The sequence below is a fragment of the Anastrepha obliqua genome, chromosome 1, assembly GCF_027943255.1.
Source record: "Anastrepha obliqua isolate idAnaObli1 chromosome 1, idAnaObli1_1.0, whole genome shotgun sequence".
Classification (NCBI taxonomy): domain Eukaryota; kingdom Metazoa; phylum Arthropoda; class Insecta; order Diptera; family Tephritidae; genus Anastrepha; species Anastrepha obliqua.
This window is the reverse complement of record NC_072892.1, coordinates 71,225,766-71,248,382: the sequence shown is the minus strand read 5'-3', so window position 1 is coordinate 71,248,382 and position 22,617 is coordinate 71,225,766. Positions and strand designations below refer to the sequence as shown.

At 37.0% G+C, this 22,617-nt stretch overlaps 1 protein-coding gene across 1 annotated transcript in view; it reads left to right on the top strand.

Annotated features, from left to right (window-relative positions):
* Positions 1-22,617, top strand: part of LOC129244733 (protein unc-79 homolog) — a 62,827-nt gene that overhangs the window by 6,088 nt on the left and 34,122 nt on the right. Inside the window, exons 3-15 of the mRNA XM_054882536.1 lie at positions 1,721-1,840; positions 1,915-2,076; positions 2,173-2,343; positions 5,757-5,843; positions 5,925-6,110; positions 6,193-6,885; positions 6,940-7,028; positions 7,084-7,636; positions 7,732-8,003; positions 8,067-8,168; positions 14,296-14,440; positions 15,490-15,546; positions 21,830-21,909. Of these exons, the coding sequence (XP_054738511.1) occupies positions 1,721-1,840; positions 1,915-2,076; positions 2,173-2,343; positions 5,757-5,843; positions 5,925-6,110; positions 6,193-6,885; positions 6,940-7,028; positions 7,084-7,636; positions 7,732-8,003; positions 8,067-8,168; positions 14,296-14,440; positions 15,490-15,546; positions 21,830-21,909 (2,717 nt within the window). The remainder of the gene's footprint in view (positions 1-1,720; positions 1,841-1,914; positions 2,077-2,172; positions 2,344-5,756; positions 5,844-5,924; positions 6,111-6,192; positions 6,886-6,939; positions 7,029-7,083; positions 7,637-7,731; positions 8,004-8,066; positions 8,169-14,295; positions 14,441-15,489; positions 15,547-21,829; positions 21,910-22,617) is intronic.

Here is a 22,617-nt window from a genome sequence, read left to right as displayed (position 1 = left end):
TTTAAGTAAAAATACCCAATTTGCATTGATCATTAATTGGTTATGCACTTTGCCTATTGTGCGCTTGTGTGAGGAGCCGGTGGAAGCGAAAACAAAAACATAAAGAGTTTTAGGCTCAACCACACCAGGAAAATATTGCACATCGCATCTAACACAGATTTATTACGTCAGTACTGGCTTACGTAAACTGCCGAATAAAATGGAAAGTCTTAGACCTCCTGTGTTTGTAGTTCCATATTTTTGTCAATTTACGTATGGATTTAATATTCGCACCTGTCGATAACTTTCTGCAGTTTACGGTACCTGGTTACTTTTAGGACAGCCGTCGTAGCCGAATGGGTTGGGACGTGACTACCATTCGGTAGCGCAAGGGCTCGAAATCTCGGCTATTAAACACCACATGATAGAAAATGTTTTTCTAATACCGGTCACTCCTCGACAGGCAATGACACGCCTTCTAGTGTATTTCTACCATTAAAAGCTTCTCATAAAAAACCATCTGCCGTTCGGAGGCTGTTTAAAACTACAGATCTCTCCTTTTGTGAAAAACCATCAGAACACACACCATTAATGGGAGCAGGAGCTCGACCAAACACACCAAAAAGATGTATTTATAAGGAGACGTGCTCAGAAAAACTCAGTCGAATTGAAAGTGTTCAAAAACTTTTCCTGAAGTTTTCACTACGCACCCTAAATTTTCCGGAACCTCTGCTATCATAAGAGCACGTTTACTTTTAATAAATCTGAAACCACTAGAAGCTGTGTTTTACTTTCATTTAATTAATGGTTTTGCTGTAATATATCATTTCATTGTGCTTTTTCGATAGATAGACTAAATAAATAAATTAATGAAGGTAAAGATAATATAATATTAATCCACTTATATTTATTTATTTATTAAAATTTATTATTTATTTTATTTTATAAAAGGTGTTAATTATTAAATGTTGTAAAGTATTAATAATTAATAACCTAATTTAATTAATAACATAATTTAATCTAAATGTGTCCAAAAGCATGAACAAGGCTTTAGTTAAAATTATTGGTGAACGGCGTTACCACCTAACTCTTAAAGTGCAAATAGTATTAAGATGTAAGTATCGCGCTAATTACGAAATGGTATTTTTTTGGGAGGGGTAGCCACTCATTTCTTATTTCAAAAAGTATTGCAATTGCCATATTTTATAAATTAGGTACATTTAAATAAATAAATTGTCATATAAAAGGGCAATTTATTTGCCTTTACCTTTAAAAAATTTTAGTTGAACTGTTAAATACTTTTTGTCGGGGAAGTTGGATCATAAATGCCTTTGCACCATATAGTAACCGTCGTTACCATGTATGTGGTGATTCCACCCAAAACATCCCTCCCCTTCTCTTGGTAGAGGTGCAAGTCGACTCCTCTTCGCCTATCATCATTTCCATGATTATTTCTTCAGGTGTACATGCACTCGCTGCATACACCCAATAGTTCATTGCAGAACTGTTCTCTCTGTGTTCCACCTCTCGCAATTGAAGAAGGTGTGCTCCGCATTCGCAAGTCTTTAATACTTCAAGTATTTCATTTTATGTGCAAGCGAAGCCGCGAGTACCAGATAATATGCTTATAACAATTATAAATTACTTGTTGCACAATATACGTATACTTATGTACTTATTACTTACTACTTATTATTATACTTATTACTTACTTACTAACAAACTCTCCGTTTTCTTTCAGTCCAAGCAAGATTGCGTTGCCTTCATGACTCACATGTACGCCTCCTACAAAATACCCAACCCGCGCCCTCTGGCGACGATATTGCTAACAATATCAAATACTTTGTCCAAACCCTACTAGGCAAGTTTTCGAAGCAAGCGTAACTTATTAAAAGTAATTATGTGAAGTGACGTCTTTATCATCTCTTCACATAGCTGTCCTCAAAGATGTACGTACCTCACCACATGACCTTATACGCGACCCCTCTGAGGATCCCACACGCATGTCAGCCTATCCAAATCTCGAATATGGTAACCTCTATAATGCCCTAACAATGCTTATTGACGTTGCGCCGTGCGTACAATGTGGACAAATTGGTGAGTAAGAAAATAACTAACTAAGTTTTTGAAAATAAGTGAGATGTCAAAACTATTGTATTTGTAAGTACTACATGAGTCTCTCTTTTACCGTAGCATTTGGAAAGTATCTGTTGCAGGGCCTTTGCTGCTTACTCCCCTTTCTCGATAAGGATTTAATTGATAATTTGCCCTATCTGGTCAGCTCTACTATGTCTGTACTACCAACAGCTCTACATCAGGATATCATCAATGCACTCTGCTACTATATTCTACCGTTTACTATAAGTGAGTATGGTTTTGTAATTAAATTTGAAAGAGGTTACTTATTTTATAAAAAGGCTTACGAATGCTCACAGCTGCTTTAGTGATCTTCAACCGAGTTTTCGATTCTACAAAAAAAATATTACACTTTAACGATGTACTGTAAAAAGTCATGCCTTTTGCTTACTCAGAAAAGAGCAAACAACATTGTTAGTACGTATCTGTATTTGTCTAACACACGCATTTCTAAATATAGGGTTATTCAATAGGTGCGCTTCAACTTTTTTCCGATAGGGAGGGCGAACGACGCAATATTTTTTATTTTTCGCTTGTCATTTGTAAACTTCATTAGTATACATTTCATCATGGAACGCTACACACTTGAGCAACGATTGCAAATCGTGCAAATTTTTTATGAAAATAATCGTTCTTTTGCTGCTACTTTAAGAGCATTACGGCCATTTTACGGTCCATTTAACAAGCCGTCCCGTTTTGGGGTTATGTGAAGCCATTGGTCTACAGTAACAAGCCGGCGACGATTTGTGAGCTCAGAGAATATTGGACGCGAAATTGCTGGAATTTTGGCCGATTTATGCAAAAGAGTGGTCGAAAATTGGGTTCAACGATTGGACTTCGTAAAACGTGCACGCGGTGGTCATGCAAAAGAAATCGAATTTCATACTTAAATGTATATGTTCAAACTCGATAATAAAAAAAAAATTAGTTAAAAAAGTCAAACCGTTTGTGTTCTATTCAAAAAAGTTCAAAAGTTGAAGCGCTCTTACTGAAAAACCCTATATTAAGCTTTAAGTAGCCTGCTTATTCAGACCAATCAACTCCACTGACAAAGGGAAATTAGTTATATAAGTTAGAAAATTTCCCTTCTTTGCCCTCGTTGGGTGTGGCCGGATTACATTTATTTCAGAATCGAGGAAGAAAAGACATTGAAAAGTTATACATACCTTATCATTGCATGGATGAAATGCATAGCAGAATTCAGAATTTAAGTTCCCTGACATAATATACTAAAATAAAGTTATCTAGGATAGCGCCATGTTATGTAATACTACATATGTATGTACTTATACAATTTAAATTTCATAGCGCATTATCGCTACTGATGCCAAATATTTTCCTTGGGAGAGGCAAAAGACAAAACATGTTACATACATAACGAACTAATGCTATTACTAAGTCCAATAATTTTGCAAAACAGAGGATAACTCCAAGGCCCAACTTTACCGAAGACATTACTAATCCAGAGGGCCTGAGTTTTTTTAAGGAGAGTTAAAGTTTATGCAATATTTAAAGTAGGGGTATTAGTTCTGCACAGGAAAATGAGCGCAACGAAACAAAACCAGTATCTATATTTCCAAAAGTTATTCATAGTTATTCACTTAATTGTCAGTGGTTATGACACTGTCACTTGGCACTGGCACTAGATGAATATCCAGAGTAATCTTTGCTTAAATAGTTTTTTGGTTACCATTTTTAAGGCAGTCGAAAAAACCACTCGCTTAAAACCACCTACTATGTATGTACTTACTTTGTTCGAAAAAATTACTTAATTTTTATTTGAACCTATGGGGAACAAAAAAATTATTTCCATACAAATCAGTGCGCTCGATAATTGGAGACATTAGCTTGGACAAAGCTTTCTGACGCACTCATCTTAACCCGTACGAGTATTTCCCAAGATTGTCTTCGTTATTGGTCTTGTAGCAGCAGAAAAAAATCCACATAAATGTTTGGGGAATACTGCTATAGTGACAGTGGTTGGATATAAATTCACGTCTTTTCGGTAACGTAGAACCGACTCTCCTGGTAAAATTGCCCCCCACTTGCGCCCCCTAACTATCTTTTTAATCAATATTCACTTTCCATGTTTTCAGAATGGGTCAAAATGGATATTTAGGTATAAGGTAAAGAATTAAAATGTATGTACTACAAAAACAAGTTGATCCTGAAGATATCCTCTTTCATATCTATTAGCACTTGTTTGTGTTAGGCGGCGTTATTATTTAATCCTTAATTATTCCAACATATTCCAACAAAACATTTATATATTTTTCGATTAACAATGTTCTCTTTAAGGGGTTAGGGGTAGTCAGAGGCCCCGAAAAAATGATGATTTTCACAAATTTTTTTTTGCTACTTAATTAATTTATTTAACAAAAATAAAAACATAGCATAAAAACATCATGTTTTAACTTGACTTCACCAAAATTTCAAAAAAAAAAATTAATAATTGCAAAAGTTATCGCTGTTTGTGTGAAGCCCGTTTCTCCAGAAGTCCCTTGCGGTGAACATCACAAGTCCTTGCAGATTCATCTAAAACCAATCGGATGAGAAAAATTATTTTTATTGATAGATAATCTCGAGCCGGATCGAAGCTTTTTTTTTCAAAATGAACAAAATGGCGGCCTCAGAAAATTTTTTCCAGATTTTAGAAAAAAAAAACAACAGTTAATTGTTAAAAAAAAATCGAAATTTTTGAAAAAAAAAAATCCTTCGATCAGGCACAAGTTTTTTATGTTTTTCAAAAGCTGTATAAATTTTATTGAAATCTACGTAGCGGTTTTTAAGTTACAGTGTTCACCAGTTTGAAAAACATAGTTTTGAGAAAAACGCATTTAAAGTTTTGCTATCGGCTCCGGAGCGGCCGAGCGCCCTTTGTTAATTGTTGAATAACTTGAAAAGTATTTGTCGGATTCACTTCAAATTTTTACACAATATTTTTAAAACATTATACTTTAAGAAAATGCAAAAAACAAAAAATCGATTTTATGAAAATTCTGACTACCCCTAACCCCTTAAAACATTCCACGCATGGTTAACTGCTTCTAAATCATGAAGGTTAGAACGCCTCCAGGTATTTGTTGGACGACCGGGTCGTATGTGTCCTTGAGAATTGCATTCCAACGCTGTTCTGCAGATGCTTCCCTTCTGAGAGTGCGCCCGATCCATTGCCATTTACGACCTCTTATCACCTTTTGCTTTGGTTCTTGCTCGGTGATCTGCCACAAATTAGGCCAAACAACTTTTAATATCATACATACATTCCGAATTGCAATTTCTGCGCAATGCTTCACTCCCATATAAGAGGGTGGATTTAATATATTACATGCGTTAAATATTCTTATTTTAGTTTTCTGTGAAATTTTTCTACTTTTCCAAATTGGCTGTAACCGTTCAAAAGTTGACCTAGGTTTACGCAGACGATTTTCTGCGTCTTCTTCAGCTCCTCCGTTACTCGATACTATGCTATCAAGATAGCAGAAACTTTCAGGTGCAGCATGTCACCACTTCCCCCTCGATTGCAATATTGTTGGGATTTGTATAAGTATTATTGAGTCCCATTGCTACCGTTTTCTTGCAACGTTTCATGCATTATTATTGAATTTTAATCGTTTTTCTAAATATTTTCTCTTCTCCAGCCCGACGCACCGCAGATGAAGAATGTCAGGCATGTCAGGCAGTATCTTCAGTTATTATGATGGTTCTTCAATATTCTCATAATCCCGGTATGTAGCCAGGATTTCGATATCTCTCTACCTATTGCACTTAAAACCTGTCCAATGTTATTACCTGAAATTTCATTGCAGCGCATCACTGTCAGCTTCTGGAATGCCTTATGACTCTCAAACACAACGTTGTCAAGGATATACTTTGTGTCATCGCCTACGGCACCTCTGTATCACGCTCCTCGGCGGCTAAGCTACTCTTTTACTATTGGCCCGCTTTCGATCCTAATCTTTTTGATCGTAAAGTGTTGCTGTCGAAGTTAACAAGTGCGTATGCGATTATTGAATGGGTATCGAAAAATCAGCATACCATATAACTATTTTCCCTTACCACTCTTACGTTCTGCAGACGACATGGTGCCCTTTGTGTGTCAGTGTGACCAATGTCCCAACACTGGCAACGCCGAGGCGGCCAAAGTTTGCTTCGATCACGGCATCAGCACCAGTTATGCCGCTGAGCGCGCGCCCCCACTTTATCTCTGCATCGAATGTGCCAATGAGATCCATCGCAAACATGCTAACCTCGAGTTCGGCGACATTCTCCACCCCATGCAGCAAGTATCCATGGTGTGTGAGAATAAAAATTGCCGCTCCACCGACAAAGCAGCTTTCTCGATCTGTTTCTCTACCGAATGTGCCAGCTATAATGGATACCACCCGATACGTTACTGCGCGCAGTGCCATAGCAATCGACACAACTCGCGACGCGGTGGCGACCATGTGGTGCATCGTAGCCTGCAAATCATCTGGCAGATGGATCCCGAAATACAGATGCATATGGTGGAGTCCGTGATTAGTTTGTTACGTGAAGCTAAGCCTCTCAATTTTGAGCCCGGTAAAGATGGTACGGATCCGAAGAAGAATGGTGACAATGGCACACCCGACACCATATCGCTGGAAGAGCGCCAAATGTTGGGTCGCTATGGCATTTGGTTGTTGGTGGGCCGTTGCACGCCAACACCCGAAATGCCAGTTGAGGTATTGGGACGCATTCTGAGTATGTTGTTCCACTGGTTTCATGTGACAGCGTGCTCGTATGATGGTAAGAAAGAAAATTGGTTTATTTGAAATTATTAATGAAAAAATTTTCCCATAGTGGGTAGTCAAATTGAGAGCACCATCGAAAAACTTAAGGTAGAGCATGTCTGCAATTGGCTAAAGGAGATTTGTCGTCTACATTACAATGTAAGTTTGTCTGCTCGCAACCACGCCAGCAAAATTACCTACTCCACTTTTGCAGGTTTTTATTTCTTGTTTGCTTCCACATCCACCGGAGTATGCACGTGTGGGCGGGCATTGGGAGACGTTGGCTTCGCGTACCAGTCATCTTAAAGAAGGTTTGCAACGTCTCATCTGTCTGGTGCCGTATGAGGTTATTACCTCCGAAATTTGGGATTACGTCATGCCGCATTGGATGGAAGCCATTACTAACGATGTGGGTGAAAAGGAACTGATTGAGCTAAAAATTGTACTCAGCAAAATACTAGATCCAGAAATGTCTCCACTCGGCTTTGATGCGAAAACGATGTATAACTTTGTGGCCATGCGCTTCGAGAAAACTACAGCGAAAGTCCAACAGCAAGCATTGCATTGGTTACAGATACTCACAAAGCTTGGCATTCTTATACCACTGGTGCAGTTATTCGCCATGTTCGGTGATGGCGTACGCATCATGAAATATGGTGTACAACATGAGCTAATGCGGGAGAAGGAGGGGCAGACTAAGAGTCCAAAAACACCATCGAAAGAGCAGAAAAATGAGTTGGGTAATCCACCACGTCGCAGCTCCATTTGTAAGTTATGTTCTTCAGGTTGAAGTTAGAATGATAATAATTTATTAGCCAACATTTTCTAATTTCAATTTCATAATGTGCCTATTTTTTTATAGCCCCAGTCGTTGAAGACGATTCCGGCAACACGTCCGCTATTTCAGACGATGAAGCACCAACCAATCGCCACATGGAATTTTCTACAGATGCCGAGCATAATCTAACTTGTTGCATTCTCATGCTGGATATATTGTTGAAGCAAATGGAGCTGCAGGATGTGGAACAGCACATGGGCATACATACTAGCGTCTGTGAGAATGTATCACGATTGATTAAGTGCATGGTCACGGCGGCCCGTGTGGGTTTAAGCAGCCACGTGTGCTCACTGAAGGTAACTAGCGAGTTGTAGTTTGAAAGATCTTACTAACTCATAGCATTTTTGAAACATTTCTAGGTAGCTGAATGTGCTTACTGTGAAGCGTCCATTATGTGGCATCAGCTCTCTACCAAATTGGTACAGTTTATGGCCCCGCTTAATCCAGTACGAGCACCAGATGTAAGTCACACAAAGCCTTTTCTATTTAAATACCAAAACACAATATTTCTGTAGGCGAAAGTTTTTTTAGAAAAATTAGAAGTAAAGTGAAAAATTATGACAATTTTTTTTTTAATTTTGAAATTTATTCAATCATGAAAATTTTGGAATGAAGCTTTTTAAAGTCAAATATCTTCGGTTCTTTTTAAAATTTTGATAAGTTCTTATTTTTTATGTTTTAGTATAAAATGTACCTTTTAAACGATTATTTTTTGGGGAAAAATGTGTTTGCAATTTTATAAACACCCTTTCATTTCATCAATTGTCTTCTTATTTTTCTCATTAATAGCTGAACTATGCTCAGCAATCCCTGAAAGTTTCTTAGTGCGATTAAATTAGCTTTTCCAATTATATTTAAAATATTCAGTGAAAAATACTGCTCAAGCGAGCGCTAGCATCCATACTCGTATATAACATCCGCTTGCAAATTCATCGAACCTCGCTACGTGCGTTAGAAAGCAAATATATTGTATGGTAGATTCCACTGGTTCCCTATACGTATTTGAATACTTGGACCACTTTACATAGAATCGCTCTCCAGGTAATATATCGGTCAGTCCATAAGTTCTTGAGTTTTTTAAAGGTGGTTTTAAAATTAATAGAAAATATGTTTAAAGTATTTATTAATCAATAATATATTTTCCCTCATTATTTACAACGTTTAGGCAAATTTTTAATTACCTGCTCAAAAAATCGTTTGCCCTTGGAGCCAAAATACGCTTCGATATCCCTTTTTATAGCTTCTTTTGAGGAGTAGTTCTTGTTACTCATATGGGATTGAAGTCCACAGAAAACGTGATAATCACAAAGTGCAATATCCGGAGAGTATGGTGGATGCGGCATTATCTCCCATCCGAGCTCATTCAGCTTGCCTAATGTTTGCCTAACGGTATGAGGTCTTGCGTTGTTGTGGTGAAACAAAACTTTGCGTTTATTCACTAATGACGGTCGATTTTTGTTAAGTGCCTTATTCAGGTTTGATAGCTGATGGGAATAATAATCAGCAGATATCGTCTGGTTTGGTTCCAGAAGTTCATAATCAACAATACCGGCCATATCCCACTTAATAGACAAGGGAATCTTCTTGGGGTGAAGACCACCTCTAGGGATCGCTTCTGGTGTTTCATCTTTATCTAACCATGGGCGTTTACGAACAGGTTATTGTAAATTACCCATTTTTCATCACCAGTAACGATACGGTTCAAAAAACTTTCATTTTCAAGCCGTTGCAGCAGCTGAGAACACACATTCACTCTCTAGTGAAGGATGGCGACGGAAAGTCTATGCGGAACCCATTTTCCCAGCTTTGAAACCTTTCACTGTGAACTGTTCCATGCGATGAATATAACCTCTGAGCTATCATATCGACTGTCAAATTTGTCTCAGCTTCCACGAGTTCGAGCAAGGCGTCGGAGTTAAAGACTTCAGGACGACCAGCGCGCGGTGCATCCTGCACGTCGCAGTTACCATTTCGGAATTTTGAAACCCACTTTTGCGCAGTCCTTACACTCACGGTATCCTCTCCGTGAACAGTGTTTATTTCTGCAGCAGCAGTTGTTGCATTTTACTTATGGACTGACCGATACTATAGGGACGGTATTATTTCATTCAAGCGCTGGTAAGGTCTGAGCAACATTCAAAGCTTTGCGGATGCCTGCTCAAAATGTTTATTTATTCTTCTAAACCTATTTCATCACCTTCAAATTGAATCACCCTTCCTGATAGAAGGAATTCATGCCAACGATTTTTGCAGTCCTTGAAACCATTGGACACATTGACTTCCGCAATGGTCTTCAAAGAGAGCAGCGATTTAGCTTTCTTTACCTTCTTTGGTTTACATATATCACTAGTAATTTTTTTCTTTTTATTAAACTGGTCACCGAAGGCCTTCTTCAACATCTTCAACTTGTCTGTAGCAAAAAATTCACTGCACAAAATTTAAAGCAAATTCTTTGTTCAGCCAAAGAAGATAATTTCAGGAACTATAATTTTATTCACGCAATGTTTGTAAAATCGTTACAGATATCCTTACGAAACTTGATGTTATTCTCCGCCTAAGGCAAATTCGTAATGAACATGGGATGTCCATGCCCACCTTACATGTATAGATGATGTTAACAAGTACTTACCTATATAACATCATGAAAATATATAAAATTTAAAAATGGTTTGGAAAATAGGTATGGCATCGACTCTAACTGCTCTTTCGCTTTTAGTTGTCTGACACAAAAATTGCTTTCCAATTAGTTGTGATTTTTTTCTAATGACCCGCTTTTTCGTTCCATGAATAAATTAATAAAGCTCTTAAACCTAAATCTTAGATCCGCGAAAGCAGGGCAGCTAAGGAGAAGGTGCTGAGATGATACAACCTCATCCTCCATACAGGTGACGCAAAAAGGACTCCAAGTAATGCCGAGTCTCATAGCACCACGAAAATAGAAAGCTGAGATTTTGTCCTCAGAAGATAAATAAATAGTTGCAAGCATGAAAAATATAATATTTTGGTATTTGGTAAGCCAATTCGAATCATTTCTGAGTGCAGTCCGCCATGTTGAATCCATCATTTTGAATTTCATTATGAATTCATATTTCGTAATTATACGAAACTACCTTCGTAATGGATGTACAAAAACCCCAATTAATTTCGAAAATTATTTTTTTCATTTTTATCTGCTATAGCCGTGCAATCTCTCCTTGGTGACGTTTGCTTCTTGCGTATCCTAAAGTTATTGTGACCAAAAATTTGTAATTTAGGGAAAACGTTTGTTTGTTACAAATTTAGATTTGTTCCTTAACATAAAGTTGGTGACGTTTTCTTCTTGCGTATCCCAAAAATTTGTAATTTAGGGAAAAAGTTTGTTTGTTACAAATTTAGATTTGTTCCTTAACATAAAGTTGCGGAACAAGTTAAAAAAAGAATTTTTGTTTTCATTTCGATGGTGATTATAAGTTTTTAACAGCAAAAAATAGAGTTCTTCAATTTTTTTTTAATTTCCGAATGAAACAAAATAGCGGCTAGATCGGATTGCTAGAACTTCGTACAATTATTGGGGTTATATTTATTAAGCTCAGCCCCACTCAAAATTATCGTTTTATCAGTATTTGTGATTTAGCGCTTGATTATCTCATTTTTTCTAACTTATGGCAAGAATGGAAAAAACATTTTTGTTTCGAAAAAACGACTGCACTTGAAGAGAATTTATTAAAAAAAATTAAACCACTCTTTGATTGACGAGATATCGATGATCAAAGGCAAAGCGATCATTTTCGGTATCTCATCGAGAAGTGATCATATCAAAGTCTACCAAAAATGAAGTGAAGCTGAATAAACAAGCTGCCCGGCCGATGCAGTGATATAGTCGGAAAAAATTCTAAAATAGAAACAGAAAAAAAATTTTAATATTTTCACGCTACTTCTTAGGATTGCATTTCACTCGCTGCGTTTTCATTAAAACACCCGTACAATCATTTTTACGTGAGATATCGTTAAAACTTTGGAACTTTTTTGATCTCTTAATTTTTTCACTACCGTAAATATATTTAATAGATTTTTTAAATCTGAATATAGATTCGCACCCGGCAAGTCCGAAAGCCCCAATATTTATCTTTTTTCAATCCAACGCTATGAATTTGTCAACATTTTATCATCTTTTTTAAAGTTTGCTGCATTTGTTAGAGCCATTAAAGGGTTAATATACTTAGCCTTACCATAAATTCTGTGACAATTACGGCAAGAACAAATTCGCAGGAAAAAGTTCAGTAATTTTTGCTTTTGTTCGTATGATTGTGTACTCATAAATTATACTCAGTTTCGTGGCAAAATTCGCTTGTTAACAATGGGCTTGGGAGCTAAAGAAAACCGCATTGCAGTGCGTACGTGTGGTAAAAGTACAAGTGAGATTTACGAATCGTTGAAAAAACTTTATATTTCTGAAGTGACAGACTAAAAAAATAAGTGGCCGTCCTCGCGGGGTTCGAGCCAGTGTAGCCATAAAAGCCGTTAAAGAAAGAATTCGCAAAAAGCCCCTAAGAAAGCAGAAGATCATGTCTTATCGACCAGATCCATGTCAAGACTAATTAGAGATGATCTCCACATGAAAGCCTTCCGTCGCTCAACTGGTCATCTTTTAACAACACGCTTAAAGAAATTAGGCTCAACAGATGAAAGAAGGTGCATGAAATCTAGATACTTAAAGTTAGTGATATAAATCAGCTATTCCAATTTGAAAGAACCATAATGAGAAAAATCTACGGTCCTATTCGGCTTGCAAACGGCACGTATCGAATCCGTTACAACAACGAAATTGAAAATCTTATTGGTGGTGAAAATGTAATACGTTTTATTAAGGGCCTCTAATCAGTCGGCTTAAAAAAATCGATTTTTTTACTGCAATCGGTAGATATATTGTAGGAGAATATGCCCTCAAAATTTTATAGCGGAATTCAAAGTGATTTCGGAGTTACAGGCCTGTGTACCGTTCCTCGTGTGAGTATACTGTCTACCTTCTGAAAACTTTGAAACACGTTTTCTTAAAACCATGTTTTTGAAAATGACGTGTAAGATTAAAAGAAAACGACGAAAGTTATCGTTTCAAACCGATAATCTATATGAATATAATTAAAATGCAAAATACAAAAAAAATAATTTTTTAATGTTATTTAACACCTTTTTTGAAAGAAAAAAGCGAAAAAAGCACTTTTTTCAATAATTAATTGTGTGTTCATTTTTTCATATTTTTATACAAGAGTAGTCTATTATATGCGGGGAAGCCTTCTGAATAAGACAATATTTTTATTTTGTGTTTCAGGTGAAAGCTACGACCGCAATCTTACACGCCGTTTTACTAGCGCGCAACGAGAAGCTGTGCGAGATCCCTCATATGTCCGCCATTTTGTTTTTTTATTTATGTTAAAAAATTGTTTATTACTCTTCAATCATGCCTTCAAATAAATGCAAAAGATTATTCCTGTGTATCGCTTTTTTCGCCTCGAAAAAAATTGAGAAAAACACCTTTTTTTGAAGCCACTGATAAGAGGCCCCCCTTAAAGCGCAGCGGATTAGGTGGGTTGTCCACATCATAAGAATGCCCAACGAAAGAATCCAAAAAGGGTGTTTACGTTGCGTCCAATGGGAGGAAGAAAGAGAGGCCGGCCAAGAAAGAGAAGGCTTAATGACGTAGAAGCAGACTTAAAAGTGATGAACTTTCGTAATTGGAGAAACGAGGCAAGAGAGAGACTGAATTAGAGGAGGATTGTGATGAAGCTATGGTCCACCACAGACTGTGAAGCTAAGAGAGAGAAAGAGAGAGATGCAAGAAGCTTCTTTGATGGCACGCGGTCAACGGCCATGAAACTATTACTCTCACAGATGAGAAAATTTTCACTGTTGGAGAAGTTTTTAATACGCAAAATGACAAAATCTATGCTAAAACCTCTAAAGACGCAAAAAATGTTGCTCCAAGGGTTCAGCAAGGCCACCATCCAGCCTCCGTAATGGTGTGGTGGAGAGTGTCTTGTAAAGGAGTTATATCTCTTCCTTTCTGCGAAGAAGGGGATAATACCGGGGCAAAAGTGTACCAGAAGGATGTCTTAAAAGGCGTGGTGAAGTAGTTGAGCAGTACTCCCTTCAATGAAGAGCGTTGGATCTTCCAACATGACTCCGCCCCCAGGAGTGGCTAAATAACGACATGCCTGGGTTCATAGCCGCAGAAGATTGGCCGTCTGAAGGACCAGATCTGAATTCCCTTGACTGCAGTTTGTGGTCAGAATTGGAAATCATGGCCTGTCGAAGACCTCACCGAAATTTGCAGAGTCTCAAACAATCTTTGGTTGGAGCAACGACGTAAATATCCATGGAAACCGTGCATGCTGCAATAGCTGAATGGCCTAATCCTTTGAAGGCTTGTGTAAAAGCAATTGGTGACCATTTCGAATGAAAATTTTAATTTTTTTCTTTAATACTTACATGATTAAATAAAACTAGCTTCATTAAGAAAGTATTATAATTTCATACCTATAACGATCTTAACATGTAACGGAACTTGTGGCAGGACTAAGTACATCTATGAACTTTTTCTCCTCTTCATAGGTTCCAATTGAAGATATCATCGAAGAGGAAAAATCTTCTCGTAAAAGTCCACCCGAAAGTGATAAGGAAAAGTCACGTGATCGCGATGTATCACTCTCAATGGCGCCACTACCAATACCTTTGGGCCCTCTGGGCGGTTTTGCAGGTGCTTCAACTTAAATAAATATTTTGCATATATATAGACACATTTACACTCGCACACTCCTTTTAACCCTACCTATATGCGTAAGGCATTAATGAAATGGAATTTTCGCCTTCTAGATGAACCTACAATGGGAAAAAGTTCAAAACCTACAAAATTTCATTTGTAAATTGTATTTGGGCAAACCAAAGTAAATTGAAATAGCCCAATGTAAATTTTAAAGTTTGATAATATTTAATTACTTTCATGCGTAGTATGTAAAATTAAATCGATAAGCTCACGCCCAAGTAGTATTGTAAATGTGGAATTTCAAATTTATTCAACATTAGAACACTTTTAGTAAAAAAAAAAGTAACAGTAAACCATACATGTGGGTAAAGTGATAAAAATATATCTTAATTAACGATTTTTTAAGCAAACAAACATATATTTATGTATATGTATTGCCATTTTAATAACTGTATTAAATTTGAAGGAACCCTAGAATTTGCACCTTGAAGGCTCTGAAATATAAATACAAATATCTACTAAATCATTCGTACCATTTCCTCAAAATAGACTCATAAATAACACTTATGAATCCCCAGCAAATGGACTTGTACTTCTTAATGCAAGCTCACTCGTATTAATTTAAATTTTATCTTTAGATTTCACAATTAAATTCACCGATTAATATTTTAAAATAATCACAACGAACGTAAATGAAAGTACTTTTACTCACAATATTTTCTAACAAAATAACTTAAAATTAAAATCGTTTACCTCACTTTGTTATTATGTATCTTGTATATCTATCTCACTATCTCTCTATCTTTCTATCTCTCTCCTTATCAACAAACGCGTACTCTGAACTCTCACTCTTTGTGCTCTCGACTCATTATACCTACGCCCTCCCAACACTGCGTGTCACTTTTTTAACTCTACAATAACTACTACTACTACAACCTCTATTACTACTACAATAATCACAACATTTCGTAACAATAAATAAAATTAATAATAATAATAATAATAAATTTTTAACATAAAATTTGCTTAACTAAATCCTTAAGACATCTTAAAGCTAGATCAATTCTTTTCAGACGATGGGAAAATTATAATTATGGCAGGTGAAGCATCCCAGCATTCAACCAGCATTCACGTATTCCTATACAATTTGTTTTTTTCGTACTCTTCTCTACTCTACTCAACATACTTACTACTTACTTCCTTACATACTATCTCATTTTGATTGATTGATTTTTAATAAGAAATTTTTGAAGAAGAAAAGCTCGTTTCTTTGAATTTATTTAATGATGCTGATGCTTAAACAAAATACCTTAAATAGCTTTATAAAAAGCAAACCATATTTACTAACACTGCTAAACTAAACAACAAGAAACACAATTAGTGACTGAACTCTCACGACATAATTAAAAGAATCGTGGCTCAAGCCACCACTACAACAGACATTTTGAAACACTGCCACTTGCACCCTTCAGAACCACTGCCGCTCACAATTTACTCCACTCACAAAAAAATGTACTTACTACTCACGCACTCTGCAGTCGCTTTTGTTAGCTACGAACACTCAAACGCTATAAACTTATTTAAAAACTCAAAACCCTACAAATATGTATATGCACGAAAAACCAAGAGGTTTTGTAAAAATGAGTTACATTTTTAAGGTTTAAATGAGTAAATGTTCTTTGTTTTTTTAAGAATTGTAATCTAGTTAAAGAAAAATCTTTGAGTTAACAGCGCGATACCATCTATATTGCTATCCGTTAATTAATTAAGAGTATCTCTTCATTAAGAGTCCATACAGAACATCGCCTCAATCGCGCTAATGCTGACACTTTCCTGGTTAGCCCCTTTAATTTTCTTATAAAATGGTTATGTCGAAACGTAATTTCAGATTTAAATTTTTATCAGTCGAAATTCAAAGTTGGCCGTCAGAACTTTAATAACCTATTTCCAAGAATTTCAATGCAATTAAAGCCTCTATCAAGTTTAAGAGATGCCAAGCGATTCTACCGAAATGGTATTTGTGTTTACAGAGCTGTCCGTATATTTATGTAATGAGATTTATTAATTTCGTTTGTTTTTTAGGATTTTTTATCTCCAAATTGTGCGTATTTACTTCTTTTAATACAGCAAATTATATTATATGTATATATAGTGAGTCAAAAAAGGTTCTTACAAAATTCCCAATGTTTTTCATGTCAATTTTTTTCTTTAATTTTGTATCAAAATATACATAGTTCATACTGCACCAAAAGCAATAAACATCTTTTAAAGTTTCAAATTTTATATATTACAACACTAAAAAAATTCACCAGAATTTCGCACTTTTTACTCTGGATTTTTAATTTATTTCTGGTATACAACTTTAGCTTAGCCGAGCCCCTCCTCTAACTTGTGGAGTGCGGCTTGATGCTTCCCACAAATGGAAGGATCTACAATTTTGAGCACCTCCACTATTAGAAAAAACTGTTTTTATCATTTTAATGTTTCATGTCCAATGCTTGGAACCTGTGCTCCTCGGAAAGCACCAACCCATTTGACTACAATTCTGATGAAAATTTAATGATTTTTTTAATTTTATGAATATTGTGAAAACTATTATTGTGACAAAAAATTTTAACTGCCTTTATATAATATATTATATGTAAATATTATTTGCTAAAAAAAGTAAAAAGTAACTTTCCGTACAGAAATTCTACTACACAAAACTTAGTAAATAATCGATCTTCGTTTTGCAGAGTTACGAGAACAATTAATTGGGAATTCGGGCATTTAATAGCGATGTTTAACTTTGGCAATCTCCAGTTAAGTCTTAGTGATAATAAACTATAAGTCGGTCGCAATAATCAATCTACCAGACAGACTATATGTACTTTAATGGATAAATTCTAAACCCACATACTCGCTGCTGAATGTTTCGAATTTTGGGTAAAAATTTTAGCCTACACCTATATAAGAGCAAAGTACTTCATGAAGTAAGTCTCTTGATAATTTAAAACACAAGAGCTTCTCAGATTAAGTTCTGCTAAAGTTCTGTATTGAAACTCATTTAATTTGATACATATGGCGAAGACCTGCGCCTTCCCCGGTCGACCCACTTTTGTGAAATTTTTTTTATCACAACCTCCCGCACCTCCCTCATAGCACATAAAATGATGTGCAATTGACTTCACAGTACGTTTTTTACGGGTATTAGCATTCCCATAATAAGTAGTGCAAATGAGTCATATTTTTTCTTAAAGTTTATATCATAATACCGGCTAACAAAACGACTTTTGAAGATGATTCGTTCAGCAAAAGCTGAACCAATGGAGGAATGGTTTCAATTACTGTGCATATTGAATGAACATATTGGGCCGCCCTGCTGGTATGGTATGGACATGGGGAACATGGCTCACCCTGATAGACTGTTCTCACTCCAAATCGGTCTCATTTCTAAAGATATCTGCAGGTTGAAATTGATTCAATTTCTAGAAGTTGTGGTCCAAAAGTACTAGTTTTTTATTATAGACAGGCAGAGACAAAATTCTTGAGAACGGCGCCGAATCGTCGGCGCCAAGCTACCTGGCTGTCTCCTGATTGAAACACGCGAAACCAGATCGATCATGTTGTGATAGATGGAAGACATGCTTCTAGTGTATTAGATGTACGTACGATCCGAGGACCCAACATCGACTCGGATCATTACCTTGTTGCAGCCAAACTGCGCACCCGCCTCTGTGCAGCAAAAAACGTACATCTAGAATGTCCAACATCGAAAAGCTGCAATCACAACAGACATCCAGAAGATTCGCCACTCGACTCTCACTCCCGCTCTCAGAGGCCACTGCCCAACAAACCGGCATGTACGAGCAATGGAGCAACATTTCTCGTTCCCTACCTACCGCCGCCGAAGAAGAAATCGGATTCCGGCGAGCCCGAAAAAACAGTTGGTACGACGAGCAATGTCATGCTGGTGCAGAAAGAAACGATGCCGCCTATAGAGCCACTCTGGAATCGGGCGCAACGCGAGCCATGTGGGATCGCTACAGAGAGCCAAAAAAGGAAGAGAGACGTATTATCCGAAAAAAGAAACCAGAAGCCGAAATACGTGAGTGCGAAGAGCTTGAGATGCTAGCCAATAGGAACGACGCACGAAAATTCTACCAGAAAGTTCGGCGGCTTACAGAAGGTTTTAAGACCGGGGCGTTTTTGTGTAAGAACAAAGACGGCGTACTGGTGACTGACATCCAGAGGGAACACTTCTCGAACATGTTAAACAGTGATAGCTGCGCATGTCACAGAGAATGTGAAGATCCTGATACCTCAATCGTCGACGACGGAATTGACGTTCCGCTACCCGACCATGACGAGGTGAGAATAGCGATAACGCGGCTAAAGAAGCGAGCTATTCAAACATGGCGGCGAGAATCTAGTAAGGTGCATGCATCAGCTTCTATGCAAAATATGGTCGGATGAAAGCATGCCTACCGATTGGAATTTAAGTGTGCTCTGCCAAATCCATAAGAAGGGCGATCCTGCAATCTGTGCCAATTACCGAGGGATTAGTCTTCTAAATATCGCCTATAAGGTTCTAGCGAGCGTATTGTGTGAAAGACTGAAGCCCACCATCAACCAACTGATTGGACCTTATCAGTGTGTCTTTAGACCTGGAAAGTATACCATCGACCAAATATTTACAAAACGCCAAATCTTGGAAAAGACCTATGAAAGGAGAATCGGCACACACCATCTTTTCGTCGATTTCAAAGCTGCATTCGACAGTATGGAAAGGAGTTACTTGTATGCCGCGATGTCTAAATTTGATATCCCTACAAAACTAATACGGCTATGCAAGATGACGTTGCTCAACACCAGCAGCGCCGTCAGAATTGGGAAGCACCTCTCCGAGCCGTTGGATACCAAACGAGGTTTCATACAGGGTGACTCGTTCTCGTGTGACTTCTTTAACCTAATGTTGAAGAGCATCGTACGAGCCGCAGAACTTAATCGCTCAGGCACAATATTTTATAAGAGCGTACAATTGTTGGCGTATGCCGATGATATTGACATGATCGGCCTTAAGAACTGCGCTGTTAGTTCTGCCTTCTCCAAACTGGATAAGGAGGCAAAGCGAATGGATCTGGTTCTGAACGAGGACAAAACGAAGTACCTCCTGTCTTCAAACAAACAGTCGGCGCACTCGCGTATCGGCAGCCACGTCACTGTAGACAGTTATGATTTCGAGGTTGTAAAAGACTTCGTTTATTTAGGAACCAGCATTAACACCGATAACAATGTCAGCCTTGAAGTCCAACGTGGAATCTCTCTTGTCAACAAGTGCTACTTTGGACTAAGTACGCAACTGAGCAGTAAAGTTCTCTCTCGACGATGTCCTCTCCTAACATATGGCGCAGAAGCTTGGGCGATGACAACATCCGATGAAGCGACGCTTGGAGTGTTTGAGAGAAAGATTTTGCGTAAGATTTTTGGACCTTTGCACGTTGGCAACGGCGAATATCGCAGGCGATGGAACGATGAGCTGTATGAGCCTTACGACGACATAGACATAGCGCAGAGAAAAAAGATCCAGCGGCTACGTTGACTGGGTCATGTCGTCCGAATGGATGCAATGGATACGGCTCTGAAAGTATTCGATGCGGTACCAACAGGTGGTAGGAGAGGAAGAGAAAGGCCTCCTTTGCGTTGGAAAGATCGGGTCGACTTAAGTTCACTTGGTGTGTCCAACTGGCGTCGATTAGCAAGAGAAAGAAACGACTGATACACGCTTTGTTAAACTCGGCCAAAATCGCGTAAGCGGCTATCGCGCCAATTAAGAAGAAGAAGGGGTTCTGTCGAGGATAAAAAAAGGCTGGCTAATCAAAAACTGAACGTTCTGTTGAGAATACTGTAGCGCAACAACATCGCAACCTTCAACATCAATATCCATTCTCAACAATTAGACAGATTTTACATAAGGATTTGCACTTGCAATTCACATAAGAATTGAAGCCGACAGATCTTTACCAACACATGAATTTCGTAAATGAGTTCTTTGAACGTGATGACGTTTTTCACGGAACATCCTCTTTAGTGATAAGGCGCATTTCACACTGGATGTATTTGTCAACAAACAAAATTGCCGTATCTCGGGAAAAGAAAACCGTCGAGTAATTTCAGGAAAATCATTACATCTACTAAAATGTACTGTTTGGGGTGGTGGTATAATTGGCCCGTTTTTCTTCTAAGATGAACATCAAAGGAAATGAAATACTACTGATTGCAGATTTTTTGTAGCCTGACATATAGGATCTTTATTTTCAGCAAGGTGAAGTTACAAGTCACACAACACAACACGGGAAAGCATTACATTATTGGTATTTAAGTTTCACGGTCGATTAATTTCACGTAATGATGACATAAACTGGCCACGTAGATCACTCGATCGAACTCCACTAGACTACGTTGTGTGTGGTTTTTTACAAAGTCTATGTGAATAAGGCTACAACGATTCCAGAGTTGAAATACAGCATTCGGATCGATATTGCTAAACTCAATGTAATCATGTAGGCGAGTCCTTGAAAATTTTAATTCTCATATGACAGCCGGTCGACGTGTTCATGGTGGACATTTATACGATGTCATTCGTCAAATATAATGGTTACAAGCCGTATTTTGAATAAAAATAGTTAAATCTGAAAGAATTTAAATTTTTACATGTTTTATTTTAAAACAACATTTAGTTGCGTCTTTTGAAAGACCTTTAATAAGCATTCAATGGTTAGGGCAGATGTGGAGTTTGGATTTTTTTTTGTTCATTTTGGGGAACTTAAAAGAAAAGAACTGGTATTTTCTTCAGAAATGTTCTATTTCTTTGGCGTGGTGCTGTAAATACAAAACTAAAGCTACTGCAGATAACTTAAAAGTCTCCAGAACATATTTTGCACAATTTTACATACCTATACATACATACCTTGCATTACATTTCTACCCACAAAAAATTTCCAATGCATGCATGCTGAATATTTTCTTTTGTAAATTACTAACTTTTTTCGTAATATTTCGCAATGTTTGTTTATGAAAGTAATTCTATAAATATTTTTGTATTACTTTTTAGCATTAATAAAACAAATAATTTTTAAACATCGTTAGTTGCATGAGCTGTAACCACATTTGCAGCCCTAGTGTTCGTCTTATACTTTTTTACTTACTTTCTTACATACAACCCCGCCACCCTTTGCAACCCACCCCCTATCCGTGTAACATATGTTCAGCCTTTAGAACTACCTGTGTATTCAAGTTTCAATTGAAAAAAGTAAACTATACAATCACTTAAATTTTCTCTAATTAATTTAACTTATATGAAATATTTGTTTTTCGTTTGCTTTCACGCCTGGGTTGCGATAGGACCGGTGCCAGTCGCAGTGCCACAGCCGGAACCACACTCCGTAGGCGGGGTACTCGTACACATGCCACACGTTTGTTCCGTATGTATGCATGAAAACCAAAAACAAAAACAAAAAACGGTGGACTATATAAGTATTTGAAGAAATTTATATACACATACATATATTTATAAACTATTGCATACAAATCCTTTCAATGAAATGTTGAATACTTTTAATAACGTTTTTTACACTTGAAAGATGCGTTAATGTTAATTTAAAATGTTTAAGCATTCAAGTTAATATTTATGATCAAACAAAGAACAAAAAACATCAATCAGAAACAACTCACATACTAAAGATGTCAATATCACGCGATGTCTTTCAGGTCTCGGAAATTTCGGAATTAGTTTGCATTAAGCTTGATCACGAAAAATTTTAAATATCGAATAGAAAGAAATAAAAACTTGTTATAAAATTCGACTTCACTTTGCAATAAACTTGTTTAATTTACATGTATAATATGTTGGAAATTGATTTTGTTTACAATATAATAAATATTTACATGTAAATCAACTAATTCAGTCGATCTGAGTAAACTTTTATTGCTTAAAAATTTTTGCAAATCAGTTTTGCAACTTTTATTAATATTAAAATAGTTATGCCCCGAGATGAATTCCCAGATCTAACAATCCCAGAATTACTTAAAAAAATTATTCCTAAGTCCCGGGATCTAAATCTTCCGTTGATATTGGCATCCCTAATGCATACATAGTATACGAATTAATAACTACTGTATGTACCAGTTAC